Below are 21,445 nucleotides of genomic sequence, written 5' to 3'. Positions count from 1 at the left end.
TTGTTAAGTGGAACGGCGGTGTCGGTGGAGGAGCCTGAGGACACAGCAGATAATGGCTTCTTTTCAAAGAGCTGAGCAGAGTACCAGAAGCTATGGAATTACTGGAAACAGGAGTAAAGTAAAAAGACAGAGTAAGGAGATAGGCCTAAATGATGAGAGGTACCAGGGTCAAGAGAAGTAGTTGTTTTCTTGAGCGACTGAATTATGTCAGATGTTTCCAGGGCTGCAAAGAGAGTGGGAGGGAAGGCATGAGAAAGGCTCAGGAAAGAGGGCTGTTAAGTCTAAACAATATAAATCAGGGAAATATGTGATTGAAAGATGGAATAAGTATATTGTCTGGAAAAGAGCTAGGAGGTGAAGACAACATGGGTGTGCTGGGAATAACAGTGGTGTCAGAGGACCAGGCAGGAAGGGCTAATACAACTTGAGAAACAGAGAAAGAACAACAAGACTATCCTTGATAAGCTGCCCTAAGTCTCCCAGTAGATTTGAAGGACATATTCACACTGTTGTTCCTGAAAGTATAACCCAAACAATTGGCAATCAGAGACTTGCTAAAACATCCTGAAGAAGATCTTGAAGTAATGGATTTTGTTTATGTTTGGGTTTGGTTTTTACTGCAGATGGTGTTGGACAGAAATGGAGATTAACTCAGCACTGCAGGTATTGCCATAATGGACAGAGAGATGAAAGGAGGGAGCCACTCAAACTGCAGAGGAGCGCCAATAGGCATATGAGGAAAATGCTTGAAGGGCATCAAAGGTTTAGTATAATTCTGAGATTAAGAGACAACAGGGATTGGTGCAAATTACGCAAGGCAGCGCAGGGTAGGGTGGGAAAAGTTGGTCTTATTAGGACTGAGTCCCAGAGATCAGGAAACTGAGGTTGAGAAACTGCATGCCAATAGTTGAGAAAGAAGAAGAAGAAAGAGGAGGGGGCAGCAGGAAGTCATCAGAGTTGACAATAAGCTAAAAATTAAGAAGTCTAAAAGATCATGGAAGGTAAGAAAATAGAAGAAATTCACATGTAGAAAATTGTTTCAAAAGCGAATGGAAAGATGAGATGTTAAAAAAACCCACATAGAATCTACTCAAGGTTTCAGAGATGGGAGATGAAGTTTCTCCCTAAAGAAGCCAGAGGAACAGGAAGTTTTTTGCTTATTTTGGCAGTTTTGTCCTGTAGGCAACACCCTTGACAAGACATGACCTAGGAAAGATGCAATAAACAACAGAGACAGTGGTATTGATCTTTGGAACCCCGCAGAGTGTGGGAAAAGCTCTACTGCTGGGATCATCCCCTTGATCAACTTTTGGGGAACTCATGAGATGGGAGGAAATCCCACTACTTTTCTCTCTGTAGAAATGCTCTGCACCCTACAGCTTGTGGGCTGTGATGGGAGATCCTCAGCCCCTCAGTGCCACTGTTCTGCTGCTCTGGTGGCACCCATCCCACCGCTCACAGACAGTCCTCTCCCTGCCACTGCCTCCCCTTAACACTCCTGATGCGTGGATGATTGATTAGGCAAAAGCAATATAGGGAAAATGTTTTACCCAGCTATTTAGACCAGATCACGAAAGCACAAACCCGCTCAATTCTCAGAGCCAGAGAGGCCCAGCAGGACTGCAGGGGAGGCTTAATAATCACACTAAAACTCCCAGCATGCAGCAGTTACATTATCTTTTCTTTACCTGCTGTTCCACTTGTGTCATTCCCTCTTCTTGAATCCCCGTGCTGACTTCCAGACTCCTTCTACATCAAAGTTCAGTTCTCATTTCATCTTCAAGGCCTCACGTGGCTCTCTTGGAGCTTGCTCCCTGTCTCCTCTCCCGTGCTACTCGGTGCTCACTCAGCACATCTGCCCCTCCCCAGCCCCCTCCATTGCCCTGCAGCAATGACTCTGCTCCTCCTCTCCTGCTGTCCTCTCCCCTCCTTCCACCGCACAACCTTATTCACCTCCCTCTGCCTGCCCTCAGGACTCATTTACTGCAGTTAGTCTCTCTGTGTTAATGACTTCCACTTCTGTGCCCTTGGCAAGCTTTGCCCCTTCTGACTATTAACTTTGTTTACTATATTACATCTTTGGAATGAGGAATGATTCAGAGATACCCAGCTAAAGCCAGGAGCAAACAAGATATGAACATGCCATAACTCAGCCTGTGACCTTTCTCAGGCACTTCCTTCCCTCATTCCATCCTGCAAGTCTCAGGCCTAATCCTGTCCCCAGTGTTTCCCGCTGACCTCACCAGGAGCAGGATCCAGGCCTTGTAGCTGCTGCCTAATGGCTGCTGAGAGCATCCTCTGAAGAGCTGGGTGTCCTCACTTGCAAGTGCCCCACATGCTGGGGTCTTTGTACTGCAAAATCCTGGGGACAAAATTCTGCCTGTTTAGCTGCCAGTAAAATGCTGTGTACCCATGATGGCATGTGGAAATACATAATAATGCTTAAAGCTACAAGCAGACAGCATTACCAGGGAAAGGCTTTCCCCTCCCACTCACCCCTTGTCTATCTGTTTCTTTCCCGTTGTCAAAATTTAGCATCCTCCACTGAGAGACTCAGTTTTGCTCTGATGCTTGGAAGGCATCCAGTCCCAGCTTGCTTGCTTTCCCTGCCAGTCTCCACAGGTATTCGATACACAAGGCTTGTCAGGAAATGCTCTCTCTTCTCTCCACACCCCCACCCCTCCCACCCCCTGCAGGGGAATCTCCAGTGCTGGGGTTGTTACAGGATCCCGGGGTCAGGCAAAGTCGTTCATTCTCTCTTTGACGCATCAATCGCCTCTGCTCCTCAGCGCACTGTGAAGTGCACTACAGAAAAAGAGGAGCCCTTCGGGAGGAGTGGAGGGCAGCTCTCAAGAAGCATTTGCACAATCCATTTGTTATGTCAGATCACAGAGGAAACAAGAGGAAAACCTGCCCTGTTTTGGTTCCAGCTTGGCCAAAACTCATTTAGACATTCAATAAAAGGGGCTCCACCAGAGACAGTTTGGACCAGAGACTAATGCACAGACTGAATTCCATGTTTGAGATTGACATGACTCTAGTGCTGGCTCAGCAAAACCAAGGGCAGCACCTTCCAAGGCTGTGCCAATCAAGAGGTCTTGGTGCACAGTGGATTTCAGAGGTCAGTTTTGAAGGAGCAGACTGGTAGACATAGGTGTGGCAGCTGTTAGTAAAGTGGCCAAGTGGTGCCCAAGGAACAGCTGGCCAGCTGTGTCTTCAGCTACCACAGCTGTCCCAGCAGGACCCAAAGAGAAGCTGCAAACATGCTGAGTAAGGTGTGTGAAGTCAAGCAGATGCAGAGGCCAGGCTGGAAAAACATGGACAACTACTTTCCCACAAAACTCTGGATTTATAAAACTTCCTGTTCTACACTGGGGTGGGAAAAAGATAGTTTTATATGCCTTTTTTTTGTTGAAACCAAAACCATAAGTTAGAGGCACTGAAATTGGCCATAAGCCAATAGTTCAGGTATTCACTTTATTCCCCTGGGATTTAGGTGACCAGGTCAAAGTCCCTGCACCCTTCTGAGAAATTTTCATTGAAAAACGCTGACCAACTTCAAGAAAGAAAGACTTTCAGCAGTGGCTGTGGCACAGACAAAAAAAAAGGGGATTTACTCGTGGAGAGACAAACACAAAGTGAGTCTGAGATGCTGCTGTTCTTTGATCTTAGCACTTTTCTTGTCTGGCAACTGAGTTCAAAGGTAAGAGAATGAGGTTAAGATCTAAGATGCAGCACAACTTTTGTTGTTACTTCACAGACTGCTGCAGCTATAGCAGTAAATTAGAAACTGAGAAAGGGGCTGGTACTTCAGACCAGTGATTCCAGTGGAGAACTGAAAATATTTTCCAAGGGAAAGTGGGCAAATATGGAAGGGATTTGGGTTTTGGCAGTCTTAGGAGACAAGTTCTCATGTTAAAGACTTTGAAGCAGGGAAGTTTCAGTTCTGAGACCTACATCATTCCATGTGTAGTGCAGGTGGGGAGTAGAGAGGTACAGTTTGGTACAAGAAGCTCTGATGGATATGTCTCCAGGTAGTACAATTCGGGACATAGAAGGTGGCTTGGTACCTGCTTGGACATGATTCAAAACCCTGAAACGGCCTTTCAGGTTTCTAACTGAGTGTAACTGGGCCAGATCACATTAGAAATAATATTCCCCAGTCTAGTATTGTGAGTAAATTTTATTCCATTATGAATAGCCTCCTCCCTGGGATGCAAGAGTAATGTTACGTGTAGAGTAGCTGAAAACGCTTCAGAGATTAGCCTTAGCACATAGCTCACACCTACAGACTCTTCTGTAATAAATTAGCGTGCTCAGTGGATGAAAAAATATTGGTGAAGCAGCACGACTTGCAGTCAAGCTTCAAAAGGGTTATTATGACTGAGCAGTAGTACCTGCTCCCCCGTATGCCTTTCCTGGCTGTGCCACAGGTAGATTCACACTCCTCCTTTGCAGCCTTCCCTTCAGCCTCCCCTTTCCAAATCATCCTTCCCTCACTGACCTCCGCTCGTTTTTCTTGCAGGCACCATCCCTAAATCTGGCACACCTTTCCCCTCTATGGTTTTCTTTTTAAAAGCCAGCATAAACTAACAGGATATACATGTGCACACAATCGTAAATGTCTCATGATCCTCTGCTGCTATAAACCTCCCTTTTCCAAACACCCTGCTGGCACTGTTTGCTTGTTAAATAAGCCCAATGCTGTGCTTAAGTCTAACTTTTGTTGTAAGAGCTTCAGGAGAGGGCCAAATCACTTTGTTTTCTTGTAAATCACTGGGGTACCCACAACCCTGAGGAAATAACAATAATAAAATTATTAATGTTCTAATAGCAGCCTCTAAAAGCTAACAACACTTGCAAGGCTTGGCATTTGTTTTTTGCTCAGCTGCATAGAAAGGGACCTAAAATCAAATCTGTGCAATGTCTACTTTAACACCCAGTGTTTGATGTGGATTATGAGTAAAGCAGCAAGTTAGAACAGCAGTAGCTTGTTTGGAGACATTAGGAGCCTCAGCATAGCTGTGCTACAGCAATTTGATCAGACTCACAGCTACCCTGCATGGCCCTGTGGGGTACAAGCTGTGTTTACCAACATTTTTTGAACTCCAGTGACCCAAGTGAAAAATAAGCATAATGTGTGTAACAAAGCAAACTCTGTGTCCTGGCTTTTTCAGCACAGAGGGCAATGCTTTCCTACAACTTTCACAGACTGGTCTGGTTGTTACTCTGGATATTTGCCTTGCCAGCAATTGCACCTAAATGAGCACAGGGAGGTATGAGCCTAAACTGTTTTGGAGCCTATACATGCAATCCATACAACTCCTCACATCCTGAATCGTAGCATAGCTGGGAAATGCAAGAAACAATATTAAGCCATGTTTGGATTCAGCACTCAGGCTGATTGGAAAGTGGACTGCATTCAGTCATTGGACTGCAATGGATGCTGTCCCCATTCTGAAGACACTGTCAAGTCAGGGACTTGACAATGACTAACCCTTTCTGAAAGTGGCTAGCTCAGGACCAGTGGCTTCCTCCTAAGCTGTCAGTAGGAAGGGGTTTGCTATACATCAGATTCGCTGATCTGATCTTCCTGCCCTGTTTTCCCTTGTGTTTCTTATTCCCTATTGATTTAGGAACATTTGGGAGGTTTTGGATAGTTTTGTGAGTGAGGTCCAGGTCAGGACTCAATTCGCCAGGAGTGAACATCCTGAAGAGCTTCAGCACACTCGTATTCCCTTCATCCCGGCATGTTCCCCGGAGCACAGCAGGGTATCTGTTCTGGGTTGGGCTTCTCCCAAAACACCAGTGCTGGAGGATGAGATGTAGTGACTGCCAGAGGAAATTGCAAAATTGGAAAGTCCTGACCTCTTCCTCAGGGCTTTCATTTTCTAATTTGTAGGTGGTGCATTCCAGGGCATAAAGGACACGGGGCAGAAAAGCTCCGTGAGTGCATGGCCCTGCACGTTGCAGCTCAACCTGAAGTGCTGCAGTCAGCAGGGCTTTCTGCCAAGGAAATCCTATGCCCAGTTCCCTCCTGGCCATCTCTGGTGGGCTGCCTGAAGGGACAGCAAAAACCTCAGTGCACTTCCTGAACAGACTAAGGGATAACCACTATTCCCTGCCTGGGCAAGGCCGCCTCCACTCTCCAAGGGCGAGTGTGTGCGCGCTCAGTGAGCGCGTAATGGCAGCCACACTCATCTGCAGAGCCACCGCACCGCGGGACCTCTGTCGGTGTTGCATGAAGGGCTTTGGGTTCCCTGGCGTAAAAAGGTACTAGAGAAAGTCCAGCCCTTACCTTGTTTTATTTCCTCACCTGAAATAGACTTCACACTCATCTCCTGGGCTGGAATGGCCAGAACAGGTTGTGAATTTCCAGTGATCCCCAAATCAGGCAACAGCAAAGGGACCCCCAGGTCTCATCTAGAGACCTTTAAAGAAAGCAGGCAGTGCCTACCTTCTCAGTCATTTTCCCAGAGGAAGGGAGGACAATGAAATGAAAATCCCTGAAGACCACTAGGGAGGGTTGCAATTTTCCATGAGAGGCAAGCCGAGGAATTCCCACACACTGTTATTCCCCAAAATTTCTACTGCTGGGTGTCAATTCTGCTACAGATTTCACAATTCCTACTGCAGGCTGATGATGATGTGTGGGAGAACACAGGAGACTCGCTGAGACTGCCAAATTGCTAAATACATGTGATGGTGGGCTCTCCCTTCCTCCATGTGTCTGAGCCTTGGAGGGGAAGGGGGAGGAGAGCTCAAGTGGCGCAGAAGAGGGAGGATGGATTAAAAGCTGCCTCTGTCATTGACTTGTTCCATTCTTTGGATTATTTCCCTGGGGTTCTTGGGTATTTTTGTTATTAATAACTAATAATAATTTCTATATAGTGCTTTGCATCCTGAAGGACCCTAAAGCACACCACATACTTCTTAAGCTAATTAACAGCTGCAAGCCTAATTCCTCTCTTGGTTGTGGCCCTTACTGCTGAAGGAGCAGCTTAGAGTCACACTAGATTTACACCAGTTTAACTGAGGACAGCGTCTCCCTATAGATCCAGCTGGATATGTCAGAGACAAATGCAATGTGGAGCTGGAGATGAAGGATTTGAAGTGTGTTTTCTCCTCCTTCATAATTTAAAAATGACTAAGGAAATTGCAGTCAAAAAGCCTTGTGAACACAGCATTACAACTGCAAGATTCAAGATTTGGAGTTTGGGTATAGCCAAGCCCTGGCTCCTGCTGAGTTAGAGGCTCAGCTCATATCTGTACTAGGCATGCACAGCTTGTGGCTCATCCCAGGCTGTGCAGGACACTTTTCACCGTGCAAGGACAGCTGGTTTGCCCTCTTTTCTTGCCTGTTAAGTCCATGTCTGTACACTGTTACTTAGAGTGACCATTAGAGTTACAGTCTCATCACTGATCCAAAACATGACCTACTGTACAAGGTGAGCCTGGCTCTGTCCACTGATGCACACTCAGAGATCAGCAACACAGTTACCTCTGAGCAGAAAAATGCAACACTATAGGACGAACTAAATCAGAAATTTTCTAGCCTGTGGTTTTCCTCTACATACTTCTGGGGAAAGACTAATCCATTTGAGCTCTGGGTCTTTGAGTCCAAATTTGAGATGGTTCAGTCCTTACGTCCTCATCCAGCTAGGATGTTGTTTACATGCTCTGATTTCTGAGAGTTTGATGTTGTAACCCTATATGCAAAAACTGTCCTAGTTACAGTATTGTTGCCATGATAGGGAAAAGGAAAAAAAAAAATAAAGAAAAGAAAAGAGAAGAACCAGCTCTTAAATACTTCCTCCATCCCATTCACCCCTTTCCATCCAGGCTTAAATTAGTGTCTTCCTTCCTCTCACATCTGGATGTACAGCCGTGGATTGGGATTGCCTGTGGTAGCTATGGAGCATCTCGTCTCCTCCCACACCTTATGCACATCACTTCTCTCTCACTGCAGATAATTGCATCACCCTTCCTGTCACTTGGCTCACAGTTGTAGTGTCACATTTGACTCGTTACACACACACATAAATGGTTTTGCTACAAATTGATAGATTTTTTTTTTTAATCATCTCTAATTTCATTATTTCTTTCACTTGCCCTTCCTGTTTTGCTTGGACTTTTCTCCATGTCCTGATCAACTTCTGCTTTTATTTCTCCATCCTCCACCAGAGAAGGTCCAGCACCTAAGTTATGTTCTTTGAATTTGAAATCCAACATCATGCTACCACATCTGAGCACCAACACTTACAAACCCTTTTCTCAACTCTATTTCTGGTTCCCAGCTCATTTCAAATCTAGTTCTGTCTCTTCTTGCAAGGCAAAGGCACTCCTTCCACCAGCTCAGTTAATAGACCTTGAAAACTGGTACAAGGCTTGTAAGCCAGAAAGTTCATATATTTTTCCTTCCTAGAGTGACACTAGTCACTCTAACAACAGTAGAAATTGTTTCCGTTCTCTCTGCTGAGGAACCAGAGATGTTGCTCATGCTTTACTCATTCACTGAATCACACAGGAAAATATCATTATAAAAACCAAATTATTTCATTGACATATAAATTAAATCATGCATTTGTTATATATATATAATTATTTGCAATGCCAGTGCAGAAGGCAAATGTGAGAAATAGAACACTAGGAGGAACACAGTTACCCACAGCTTTCAGTGATTTAGATGAGCCTAATACATTTTTGTGTTAAGTACTATTTTCAGAAGAAATTTGGTCTGGGTTTGATTCTGGCGAGGTCTAGAAAAAAGATGCAATTATTTACCATGGGAGACATTTGTACTGGGTGTCTGCAAAAAAGGATTTTTTGAATTACTTTTATTATTGCTGTGTTGAGATTTTTCATTTGTGACTTGGACAGATGTCTAGCAGTCCCTGAAAACCAGCCACCCGCAATGTTTCAGTTTATAAAGCTCAAACATGCTGGATTTGCGTTTGCACCAAAACACATTCAAGAGCCTTTGCCCAATTTTCCCAGCCAATCTCACTTCTTTGCCTGTGACAAAGCACGGGAAATTTCAAGCCACAGCGAGGATATTTTTGAAAGTTACAACCCTGTAAAAAGAGGGTGTTTATAAATGGAAATCTTCATATAATCTTAATAATAGGTTTTGCTACCACTGCATCTCCACCCACGTACACGGAATAGCTGTAGCCAGCACTGAGGCAGAGTCTATGGGCTACTTAGCAGCACGCAGCAGCAGCAGCAGCATCGAGCAGGGTGGGAAGGAGGGGAGGCTGCCACCTCCAAGGAAAGATGCAAAGCGGTTCCAGGCTGACAGCAGTGCAGAGTCCAGCCCTAGCACAGCGTGGGCCCCCTTGGCTGCCGCAGCAGAGCTCTGCAAGGCACCATGTGGGCAATGCCAGGGTGGGATGGGCTCTCCTGCACTCCCACCCACACTGCTGAGGCTCGGCAGGAGGGACCTGAGTCACCTGCAGCTGCGCATGTGTGGTCATCACACTGAAAGGGTGGTTAAGCATTGGAAAAGGCTGCCCAGGGAAGTGGTGGAGTCACCATCCTTGGAAGAGTTCATGAAACAACTGGACGTGGCACTTAGTACTTTGGTTAAGTTGGCACAATGGCTGACAATCAGTCAAAAGATGGACTCGATGATCTCAGACATCTTTTCCAACTTAAGTGATTCCATGATCCTTCTGTCATTAGCCCCTTCTCCTTTTCCAGGTGATTGTCAGGGATAGCTGCAGAGACTAAGCGAGGAGAAGAGCTGAAAAAGGCAGAACAGGAGCCTGGTATTAGTTTGGATGGGACTAATCTCCCTGGTGCTCTCTGGCAGCTCTCTATACCCCTCTCCTTCCACCTCATAATTTTCTCCTCAGTGCTACCCCATACTGCCTTCTCCCACTTACTTCTCCCATCTATGTCTGCATTTCTTTTCCTATTTATCAGCCATCTCCTGAATAAATTAACCTCCACAGAACAGTGTGTTCAGGCCATTTTACTGCTGTAGCTTTGGTTATTGCTAATGTGCTGTGATACACCTCTTCCTCCATGCTCATCAAGGCAGCAGTGGTCTGTAAGACAGTGTTTGCAACATTTTTACTGCAACTTGTTTTATCATCTGACCCTTGGCAACAGCTGTAATAAACATGATTATTAATAATAAGGTGAGGAGAGCTGGTATAACGGTTCTACCTCGTAGGCAGGGGCAGATATTCTTTCATAACTATAAGATCAATTTCTATTTTGCACCAGTTCTTTTGCAGGCTTCTTCAGCACAATATCTGAATGAATTCCAGTGGCACATTAAGCGATGGAGCTTGATATCAGTCACGTGTGGTTTGTTCTTTTATCCTCTCCCCAGGGAGAGAATTATGTATGCAACGTACTGGTTATGTTGCTAGCGTTTTGTTTGGGATTTTTAACATATGCATTGCTGCATGTTTGCATTGAAGAAGACCACATCCAAGCAGGTGCACTGCATTTGGACAGAAAGGTGGCAAGATTTTTGATGGCCTGTAGTTCCCATGGGATCTCTGCTATTGTCCCAGGCTCAACTCCGCAGACCACATTTACTGTCCCACTGACCTTCACCTTGTAGTGGAAAATCCCTATGTCCCTAATGACAGCTGAGCACTCTTCAGTCCTAAAATTACCCAGCTGGGTCAAAAGGTATTACCCAAGTACAGCATCCCCTGCCACTGGGCAGGGTCAGAGCCGCAAGAGCAGCACCTGCTCCAGCCCCAGAATGACCAACCCTTGTGCTCTATTTTCTGCTTTAACCCTACACCCTGTAACCTGTGTACTGAGGCAGGTGAAAAGATGGCCTTGTTTTTGGAAGGTGCGATTCTCTACTGAGGGATTCCCAGAGAGGTATAATGAGCCCTTTTGTAGGGCCAGTCTTTCTTTCGGGAGAGTCAGCACATGTGGGTAAAAGCAGATGCCCACAAGCACTGTTTGTGCTCCCTGCCACCACGCTTTTCATCAGCTCCAAATCCCCCAAAATTATGTGAGCTCTCAAGTGCTTCATTCTTGGAAGGGAGGAGAGCAATCAAAATGCCTTCAAAAGGCTTTTCCTGTGCTCTTTGTCACTTCATGAAACCTCACTCCTTCCTCTTGCAGTCATGTCAGGTTGGGCATTAACAACTCAGTGTCACCAGTGTCAATTTTTGACAGGGATGGCAGATGTCCTCTCCTGGTTTGGAAGCCTTTTGTGTGTAAGAAAGGCATGCCAGCAGTTTGCCATATAGCTGTGGAATTTGTCTTTGTAGCCCAGAGGCTGGTTCTGAGCCTCACTTCACCACCTGGTACCAAAGGGACACTGTTCAGAAACAGAATCCTGGAGCAGAAACATCTGTGTTTGTGTCTGACTACCTGTCCTTCGTGTGCCATTTCTCATATCTCTTTCATGGGCAGATAGCAAACAGTTTACTCTGCACCAAAGTTTACTCCTAGGGCAGGCAGCACAAGTGGGAACTTCTGAGAACTGCCATGTTTGCACAGCCTTCATGCACAGAAGGTCACATCAAAAATGAGCATGTTACATTTGAACTAGATGGTGGGAAGAATTATCTGGCCCAAATGATCTAGTGTCTGATCACTTTCATATTTTTAATACAAATATCTTCAGCCTACTCTCCTGAGGCAGGGGAATACCATTATTCCCATTTTGAGTGAAAGAAGGGGGCGGGGAGAGGGGGGTAAGTGGCTTGCCTAAAATGATACAGAGAGCATGTGATGGAAAGTGATACTCAAATCCTTGGCCAACACCAAGACATCTTTCTCAGCTTTTAGAGACAACAGCTATATCCAGCCCCCTTTATTTATTTCTCTAGAAGCCATCATGCCAAAACCTCTGCTAAATTAGAGAGTGAGACTGAAGAAAAGCTTTCAGTGGATTGCTTTTCTCCATAAATGGAAATATCACAAATCATTCTGGGAAAACAGGTCTTTCTGTTCTCGTCCCTCTTTGTCTGCTTCTCTCCTTTTGGATGTCTTTTCCTCTGCCTCTGGCTCACAGTTTTCAGATGTATGGTCCTGACCATTTAAAAGTGTTCCTACCTCACATGAAGGGAGTAGCTTTTCATTCTTTGGAACTTACTATTTTGCAATGGATTGCACTCTGCAGGCAAGCAAGACTTCTGAAAGGGACAGGGCTGCACAAAGCAGCACAAAAATAAACTGTTATCACCAACAGTACCGAGCCGGGTTCTCATCACGGGTAGCTCAGTCTGAGTATTGCTGCAGCAGGGCTGGTGGCTGCCAGCTGTCCTGGATAGACAGCTTATACCCAAACAATGATCCTGCCACACTGGAGGAGGTCTCTCTCAGAGATGAACACACAGTTGACATTGAATTTCATGCCTCTTAGACATTTAGTCCCTCTTGGCAGTATGAGAGATTGTCTCTGCTCCTAATGACCCAACTGGGCAACTTCTGTCCTTGGCCAGGCACTGGAAGGGTGCCTACTGCACCAATCCTGGCTCTTTTTCTTTGCATTTTCCAAAGTTTGGGCAGGCAAGAAGCAAACGGTGGTGATCTTGCCTAATGACACCCAGTAACACACAAAGGATGCGGGGGCTGCTCTGTGCTTTTCCATGGACCTGGGCATCTGCAGCCTTCCAGTCCTGAGACAGGCTGATGCTCATCCCCGCCTTCTTTGCCGCCCACGCACCCCAAAGCAGGCTGTTCGGAGGATGCCCACACCGATACACCAGAGAGAGGGAGGCGGCTGTCATGAGTGAGAGAGACTGAGAAACAAGAGATCTGATGGTTGAACATGAGCAAGGATGAAGAGAGAGCCCAGACTGCACTGGGAGAGCTACAGGGAGGAGGTGGAAGCATGTAGTTGAAGTTTCTCAGAGAGGTGTATGGGAGAAGACAGAGACGCATGCCCTGTTTCAAGGTTCACAGCATGAAATACCTTGAGCTGGGAAGAATGGGAAGGGAAAAGGGACTCAAGTAGAGAGGAGATGTTGCTCTTACTTCCTTGGGGGTGTACTCAGAACCCTACATGCCCTCCCACATAATGATTTGATCTTGCTCAGGTGTTCAGGAGTATTAACTATAGGATGGCACACAGCTCTCACCGTCCCTGGCTCTTCAGACCACACGTGCAGCACAAGAAAAGGCTGTTGTGTCAGACCTCAGCAGCACTGCTGAGTTGCTCCATCCCCCCTCTGTGCTTCCACCAGCACAGGTGCCAGGGAAGCTGCTGTACCATCTCAGCAGGCCACAGATGTCCGTCAGAGAATTGCCGAGTGACCTTGGCACAAGAAGTGACATCAAGGCCTTCCCCACACCAAGCGGGTTTCTGAACCGCTGCCATCCATCACTCACCTACTCCGTGCACTTTCGGAGCCGCTGGCACCAGCACACCCACACCATGCCCTGTTTAACACGTCCCCGTACGGCACCAGGCAGAGGAATGCTGTCACCCCCATTTTACAGGGTGGGACTCTGAGGCAGAGAGAAGTGGTTTTAACAGCACGCCTGTGGAAGAGCAAAAACTGAATCTTGTTCTCTTATATTCCCAGTTAGCGCATTAATGACCTAAATTCTGCATCCTTTCCCCATCCATCGCCCAGAGGAGCTAGGAGGCATGGGAGGAGAGGGTGTGGTAGCACAGGCAGCATCCAAACCCACAGCACTCCGTGCTGAGCACAGACAAAGCAGGGGCTAAAGTGGGACCAACACTGCCCTCATAAATCCTGGTAGCATTGATCCGGGGAGGGGAATCAACCTGGCACAGCGTATCAGCCTGTGGAGAAGGGCAGTTCCACAATGTCACAGCATTTTAAGCAAGCCAAGGCTTGACACTCCAATGGCCAAGTACCCTGCTGAGCCAGGTCAGCAAAGCCTTTGGGACACTGAGCACCAGTAGCAGATTTTCAAAGAGCCTGCATATCCCCTCAGCCTGCCTAAGCAGCCGAACCTCTAACCAGCTATCCCACGCAAGTCCATATAAAAGACAGCCTGCACCAGATGCAGCATCTTCCCCAAGCAGCTCAATTCTTTACATAGGAATTAATCAGCCTCAAATTCAGCAAGAAACAGAGCGGGGGAGAGGGAGAAAAAAGGAAGCAGGGAAAGGATGTCACACAGTGAGGGGGTTCCCAGATGCACTGCGTCTTCCCTCCCTGGCTGATTCCAACTGGGAGGCTCTGGCTGTGTGCCAGGAACATCACCTGGGAGGTGTATGCAGGTTCTGCCTGCTCCCCCAGCAAGTATGGGCAGGAGGAACTCGGTGTTCAGGATCTGCTGGGCAAGGAGCTGAAATCTGAAGCTGGAGACCTCCCCAGTGCCCCGGAGTGTGCCAGTGTTCACATGCACTGTACAGCAGTGACCGCAGCCAAAGGACCAGGATGAGGAGCTGCTCATCTGTCACAGGCAGATGGCCCCAGGCAGTCAGGGGCAAGCAAGGGAAAGGACCCCCTTCATGCTGTATCTGCCTGCCTCAAAGGGATTTTAGTGGGCAAGTAGCAGGGTGGAAGTGTGCCAAGGCAATTTCCTTGGCTATGAAGCTTTCCTTCCAGAAAAGCCATGGCTGAGAAGCAGACACTTTTTCAACGAGGTAACTGGATTGGGGATGAGTGATTAACAACCTTTCATAACCCACCGTTTCAGTGTGGGAATAGTATGTCAGAGCTACACAGAGAGGCTTTGTTCCTACTTTCTTCTCCTATTACGTACCTCTTAATGCACACACACTCCTCTCTGCTGTCTCTAGTCTCTTCATGCAAGCTCTTCAAATGAGCAGCTAAATGCGATAGGTACCTTGGAGGCATCAGACACAAGCCAGATGGATGCAGAAGAAGCCAAACTTGGGGGTTGACATAAAGAAACCCACCCACCTGCCTTCCATTTACTCAGCTATTTACTCAGGACTGCCTCCCAAAGCATCCCAAACATGAATCCATCAAGGCTTGGCCTCAAGAAGAAACTCAGGGAGAATCCTTTGAGTTTTATCCTTCCTCCATCTGTTCACAAATATCTGAAAGATCATTCAAATTTACCTGGAACAGACCTTCCAAGACATGACCTGGGGACCTAACATGGTGACTGCAGGTCTCAGCCTGGGTAGGGTTGGTCTGGAAGAGATCTGTTGCTCTTCCCAGAGGCAACAACCTCAAGTGTGGCAGCTTCATTTTCCCTTGCCCTGCACACCCAGCTGGTCCAGAAGCTGGGTTCGGGGTCAGGGTGGCAGGAGGCTTACCCAGGTTGCCACAGCATTTGTCACTCTTCAGACTCGGTCTCCAAATGCTTCCACTGTGGGACCAATGAGCCTGAGACATTTTGTTGCTTGACCTCTGGTGAGGAGGCCCACGGGATCACCATGCACCTCATGCAGACACTGCATTTCTCCTTCCTGGACAGACTATGTCCATCACTTCTGTGTTGCCAGTCAGTGCAAGTGTCCAGAGGGAAATGGAATGGAGGGTAGGAGAAAAATATTGTGGGAACCCCAGAAGATATAATGAAATTGTCTTTCACATGGTCAACCCTGTACAAGAATGGACAACCTGATCATTTGAGATATTAATTAATCAGTGGTCATGGTAGAAATTATGATGTGGCTTGAGGAGTACCTCTCTGAAGTGGTATTCCTGGTGTCAAGAGGAGAGATGAGTGATGAAAATAAGAGTTTGGTAGACATCTCAGCAAAGAAAAGACTTGGAACGTGTCACTGGCCACTTGCTGGGATGGCCTTGTTGGTCATGGGGTATGTGAAAAAGGGTGCCCCATGACTGAAACTAGCAGAAGGCCCTGTACATACACCAGCCTGATGGAACTGTGTCCAGTCCAGTTTCCTCCACTTATGGTGGAAGATTTTGCTCCCCCAGCACAAGGGTGTTTTGCTGTTGAGCTGCATACACACACTTGCACCAAACTTCTTGTAGCCTCAGTCTGTGAGGATACAAGAGAAGGCCTGGCAAAGGTACGCAAAAACAAGCAGTCATATGGAGAAAGTAGATTAAGGGCTTTTGTTCTCACACCAAACCAGAACAAAGGGATGTATCCTGCCCAGGGAATCAAAGGGCAGCAAATTCAGAGCTGAGAGAAACAAATACTTTTGCAACCCACACCTAATCATCCTGCCCCGATCCCCTTATTGCTGGGATCCACCGAGGCCATGTCAGGGGAAACACTGAGGTCTGATGATGAAACTCATAGTTACGCCTGTCCATGCTGAGGGAGAGCACCTTGGCACCTGTACTTTGCCCAGTATCTGGCTCCTGCTCCCATCCCACCTCCCTCAGAGGCGGGCAGTGCTCTCCTGCCTGCCTTCAGCAGGAGCCACCGAGCTTCTGCTGCTCTCCTCTGCGGAGTGAGGCGTGCTGGGCTTGGTGGGCGTCAGGCTGGATCCTGACAGCAAACCCCACATTCCTGTGCAAATACCAGGGAAATACATGCTCAAGTGTGCAAGGAGAGGCCCTGGGCAGTTCCTGGGCATGCACACACGAGTGGGCATGCTGCCTGGGAAGAAGGCAGGCGGGCACAAAAGGTGACGCAGAGGGCAGCTGTTCCTGCAAGGCAGGTTTTGGTGTTCTCATTTGTTCTTTTTTTTCTCTTGTTCCCTAGGGAATTTTAAAGGTCTGTGTAAGCAAATCGATCACTTCCCTGAGGATGCAGATTATGAAGCCGATACAGCAGAATATTTCCTCCGTAAGTCCGCAGGCTCTTTCTGCAATGGCTCGTAGGTGCTAGCGTCGGGCGCCTTTTGTTTTCTGAACACAGGGTGGTGGAGACACTGGGACTTGTGAGGCTCAGTGGAAAACCCAGAGCCTTGTCACCCCCTAAAAATAACTCCACTCTCACCTCCCAGGGACCCTGCCCATGAGACAGTGCAAATTCAAACTCACAGTAACAACAAATGGCATTTTTATTTATTAGCAGAAATTAATTGTGATATAAAATCAGAGTCTTAATTCAAATACACTGAAAAGCTGCCGAGGTCAGACTGGCCTAGCTGGGGCAGTGTGTGTGTGTATGAGTGTGCATGTCCTCCTGAAGCAGAGGAAGTTTGTATTTCCTTATCTGATACTCCAGTGGCACTAGACTTAAGAAATTAACTGGATTTTGACTGAGGAGCTCTTATTGCTGTCTTCACCTTTCCCCAAACACCGCTTCCCTACGGAGGCTGCAGATCTGATCTTTGCTGGTTTTAGCGATGGGAGCAGGAAGCAGGAATAAGGACAGTCAGAGCCCTTTGAAGGAAAGACCTGGTGCTTACCCAGAGCCCTTAGAGAGATGCTGAACCCTAGGCACAAGGCATGTCTGTAATGAAACCTGGCCCAAGCTCCATGTCCAGCCTGAGATGTGTGAGCAAAGCTCACAGCGCTTTGCGCAGCAGCACCCTGGCCAGTAGGACAGATCCACATCATGCCCTGCCTGGTTGCTCTCACCAGCCAGCATTTCCACCCACCCCAGAGGCAGGAGCTTACTCTTCCTTTAGCACAGCTGAGCAGGGAACACTCCTCCTTTTAGGTCTTCACCTTGCTATCCTGCCCTGCCTCCACAAGCCCAACGTCTTTTGACATCATGAGATCTTCTCCCAACAGAAATCTGAGATAAGTGCTTTTGACCTTCCAAGGTTAATCATCAGAGGCTTCCAAAGACCGGGAGTCTTTCAGAATAGCTCCTTGTCATCCGGGTGTGCTCCAAGCCAGATGTGGAGACCCAGCCCTGCGGCAGGGATGAGAGAGATAATTTAGGATCTGTGAGGCTCATTTGTATGTGAAAAGAGACAGATCTTATGCTGCTTCCTCTTGGTTTCTCAAACAGTCCTTCATCCACTGTAAATTGTAAATAACCAAGGGAGATTGCTTCTTTCAGCTGCCTTTCTGCAGCACCGGTCTCTTAATTGCCGCATGGCCCCTGAACAGCAGAGCTGAAGACAGGGGTTTGATCCAGTTTGGCACAGGGATGCCAAAGGTTTGCAGGCTGCCTCCGGGGGCAAACCAGCCCTGGCAGAGCTGCTTGAGAGCAAGGAAGCTGCTTGCAGCATCAATTGCACTTCAGAAAAAAGAGTTCGGGGAAGGGGCCAAACATCTCAAGAAGGATGGGTTTGTTCCCTCAGAGGGAACAAGATCTGAAGACAAAAAACCAGCCCAATGTCAGGACCTGACAGTGTTCCCAGGGGAGAGCCCTTTTTAAGAAAGAACCAGGTTCAAAGAGAGATTTGGCAAGTCAATAAAGGATGACTTGGGTCACTCCTGAGGGAACTGGGATTTCTGCTGGCTTAGACCTGCCTGGAGAAGGACCCCACTGAATAGCTTCTTCCCAGAACTTCTGTAAAACCAGAGTCCATGGGTGCTCTGCATGGGCAAAGCCTGGCGGTACCATCAGAAACAGCTAGGAAGTTGTTTATCAGTATCAGAGTAGGCAATTTCCTCATGCCCCAGGGGACCAGGACAGTGATGGGGCAGTGTCCATAGCCTGGCTAGAAGGGCTTAGCCATTATTTCTGCCAGCCATCCACATAAGTTGTCTTAGGACTTTTGAAATTAAATGCTGTTATCAGAGAGGGACCAGAAGCATCCCTGTGTTTCCTTGCTAGCAGACGCAGATGAACTTAGGGAGCGTACACCACCAGCCCCTATTCTTTAGGCCACAGGCCCTGGAGCCAGGAAGACTGGATGATATTCTCCCCCTCTCTTGCTGGCATGGTCCTCCTGAAAGGCTGAAGAAGGCTACTTTCCTTCTCCACCACATGACAGCTGCAGCTTCCCATGTCAGTCAGCAACTTTGTGTTCTCCCAACAGACGTGAATTTCAGAATTAAGACAGAGATAAAACTGATGTAGTCAGGACCAGGTTGCAGGACAGACCAAGCATCCCCCTAGAAACCCTCTCAAGAGTGGGTGTCTGCTTGACGTTTGCTTCCTGCCATTTAAGCTTCCCTTCGTCAAATGCCACCTTGTTTTCCAGAAGCTATTAAGATGGTTATTACTGTTATCCTGTTCCCTGAAACACAGCCAAGAAGAGCTGGAAAGCAAGCAAGAGAGGTTTCTCCCTGCCTTCTGCATTCCCCATGCACAGGCAGTGTGTTAGGCCCCCCTCAAAGAACTGATTGCTTGTGCCTAGCAGGATCCAGGGGCCAGCAGGGTCTTTTAAGCAGGGTCTCTGCTCACTTAAGAAAAAGTCCTGCATTTGCTTCATTGGGATCATTCTTGCAGGCAAGGAAGGATTAGCTTTCATCCCCCTTCCAGATCTTTGCTCCACAAGCAGAATTGCACCAGCCCGTCTGATACCTTTCTTTATCAAGCAAGGCTTCATTTCACACTTTAACAGCTTATTTTCTCTTGTGAAGGGAGGAGAGAAGGCCTTCCTAGTTTAAAAAAAAAATAGGAATATTCGCAACGCAGACTCAGGCAGAGCGCTGGCTCCCACTGAGCCGCCCACGAGCGGTGTGTGCGTGCGTGCCTGTGTGCGTGGGTGTGCGTACACACAGACTTGGCCTTTCGCTGCGTGAACACGAGTCAGGCCCCCCAGAAGCTTTGGGGTATGTTTTGCATGCACATATGAGCATATACGTGCATCTGTGCATCCATGCCATTGCCCTCTGCTGGCTGAGCTCTTCCCATATCGACCGATGGAGAGTGTGCGTGTGTGGGAGCTGGCACATCCAAACCCATCACTGCCCTCTGGAAGGAGCCCAGTCATTTAATCACTAGGATAAGCCCCGCATTTCGGCACACAGGGCTGGGACTTTTTCTTCTCAGTCCTCACTGCAGCTGCAGCGCAGTGCATGGCACCACGAGCTCCTTCTCAGCCCTAAAAAAAACCAAAAAACTTCTCCTTGAGATGCTCATGCCCTTTCCGGAGGATTTGAGATTGAGCAGCTCTGCAGGAAGCATTTGGGTTGCTGCTCTTTGAAGTGCAGGCTTGAGCGGCAGAGCCCCGCAGAAGGAGAAGCTGAATGGTGCCTGGGCTCCCCCTCCAGCCCACAGTCCCCCCGAAAAGAGAGGAAAAGACAGCGTGAGGGGGCACAGACAAGGCAGGCAGGCTCCCAACTCAGCCACCAGCCCCGCAGTCCCCTCTACCTCCCTGCGCTGAACCGCCAGCTTCGTGACAGCAGCAGTGGCCAGGGCATGGGAGAGTTGTTTTGGACCACTCTCTTTTTCTGACACACTTTGTTTCTCTCTCTCTCCCTCCCTCCATCATCCAATGCCTTTATCCCTCCTTAAATTACTTCCCTACTGCACATTGCCCTCTGCCTCTCCCCTTCACCCCCACCCATAAAACGTGCTCGCGTGCCCCGTCCCCTCACTCCGGCACCATTTCCATGCCCCTGTTTGCTGTCTCTCACACCTGTGTTGTTCTTTCTGTCCTGCCCTCCCTCTCTCCTCTGCAGGGGCTGTTAGAGCCTCTAGTATTTTCCCGATCCTGAGTGTGATTCTGCTTTTCATGGGTGGACTCTGCATTGCAGCCAGCGAGTTCTACAAAACCCGACACAACATCATCCTTAGTGCCGGCATCTTCTTCGTGTCTGCAGGTAAAGGGATGCCCAGGGCCTGATGCCCCGGGGGTGGGCTCCAGGGGTTGGGGGGCATCTGCAGGGGTGCAGTGGCCCAGGCAGATGAGTGTGCATTTCCCAGCCCTGATAAGCTTTATTTGGGCTGAAAGCAGCACCACAGGGATGCCTCTCCACGCTGTCTGCTTGCCCAGCAGAGGCAGGCAGGCAGGCAGGGGCTTTTCTCCTGCTTGGGAGCTGATGGAGAATTTCCCTAATATCTGACATCTCTCAGGGACCAGGAGTGCAGTCCAGGGAAGCAGCAGGCACCTGAGGAGGGTTTTGCCTGAGTTTCCCAAGGAAAACTGCCCATCCAGGAGGGGACAGGCAGGGATTCAACCCCACAGCCCCCACTACTGTCACGTGTGACCTTCCTGACATCTCCTTCTCTCTCCCCTGCCGGACGGCTTGCAGGTCTGAGTAATATAATTGGCATCATCGTATACATATCAGCCAACGCTGGAGACCCCTCCAAGAGTGACTCCAAGAAGAACAGCTACTCCTATGGCTGGTCCTTCTATTTCGGGGCCCTGTCCTTCATTATAGCCGAGATGGTGGGAGTGCTGGCTGTCCACATGTTCATAGACCGGCACAAACAGCTGCGCGCCAACGCTCGTGCCACGGACTACCTCCAGTCCTCCGCCATCACCCGCATCCCCAGCTACCGGTACCGCTATCAGAGACGCAGTCGCTCCAGCTCCCGCTCCACTGAGCCTTCACACTCCAGGGATGCCTCTCCCGTCGGGATCAAAGGGTTCAACACCCTCCCATCAACAGAGATCTCGATGTACACCCTGACCAGGGACCCGCTGAAGGCAACCACCACCCCCACCGCCACCTACAACTCCGACAGGGATAACAGTTTCCTCCAGGTTCACAACTGTATCCAGAAAGAGAACAAGGACTCTATCCACACCAACACAGCCAACCGCCGGACCACCCCGGTATGAAGC

At 48.2% G+C, this 21,445-nt stretch overlaps 1 protein-coding gene across 3 annotated transcripts in view; it reads left to right on the top strand.

Moving 5' to 3' along the window:
* CACNG2 (calcium voltage-gated channel auxiliary subunit gamma 2) overlaps positions 1-21,445 on the top strand; it is a 52,573-nt gene extending 31,128 nt beyond the window's left edge. For all 3 annotated transcript variants that reach the window (XM_088055404.1, XM_005527564.2, XM_005527563.2), the window contains 3 exons: positions 16,561-16,644; positions 20,334-20,474; positions 20,907-21,445. In XM_088055404.1, the coding sequence (XP_087911530.1) occupies positions 16,561-16,644; positions 20,334-20,474; positions 20,907-21,442 (761 nt within the window). In that variant the 3' untranslated portion in view covers positions 21,443-21,445. The remainder of the gene's footprint in view (positions 1-16,560; positions 16,645-20,333; positions 20,475-20,906) is intronic.

The sequence above is a fragment of the Pseudopodoces humilis genome, chromosome 5 (assembly GCF_049639895.1).
Source record: "Pseudopodoces humilis isolate 2021_Gansu_Grassland_sample_001 chromosome 5, ASM4963989v1, whole genome shotgun sequence".
Lineage (NCBI taxonomy): Eukaryota > Metazoa > Chordata > Aves > Passeriformes > Paridae > Pseudopodoces > Pseudopodoces humilis.
Note: the sequence above shows the minus strand (reverse complement) of the source record. Positions and strands in the feature narration are given on the sequence as shown.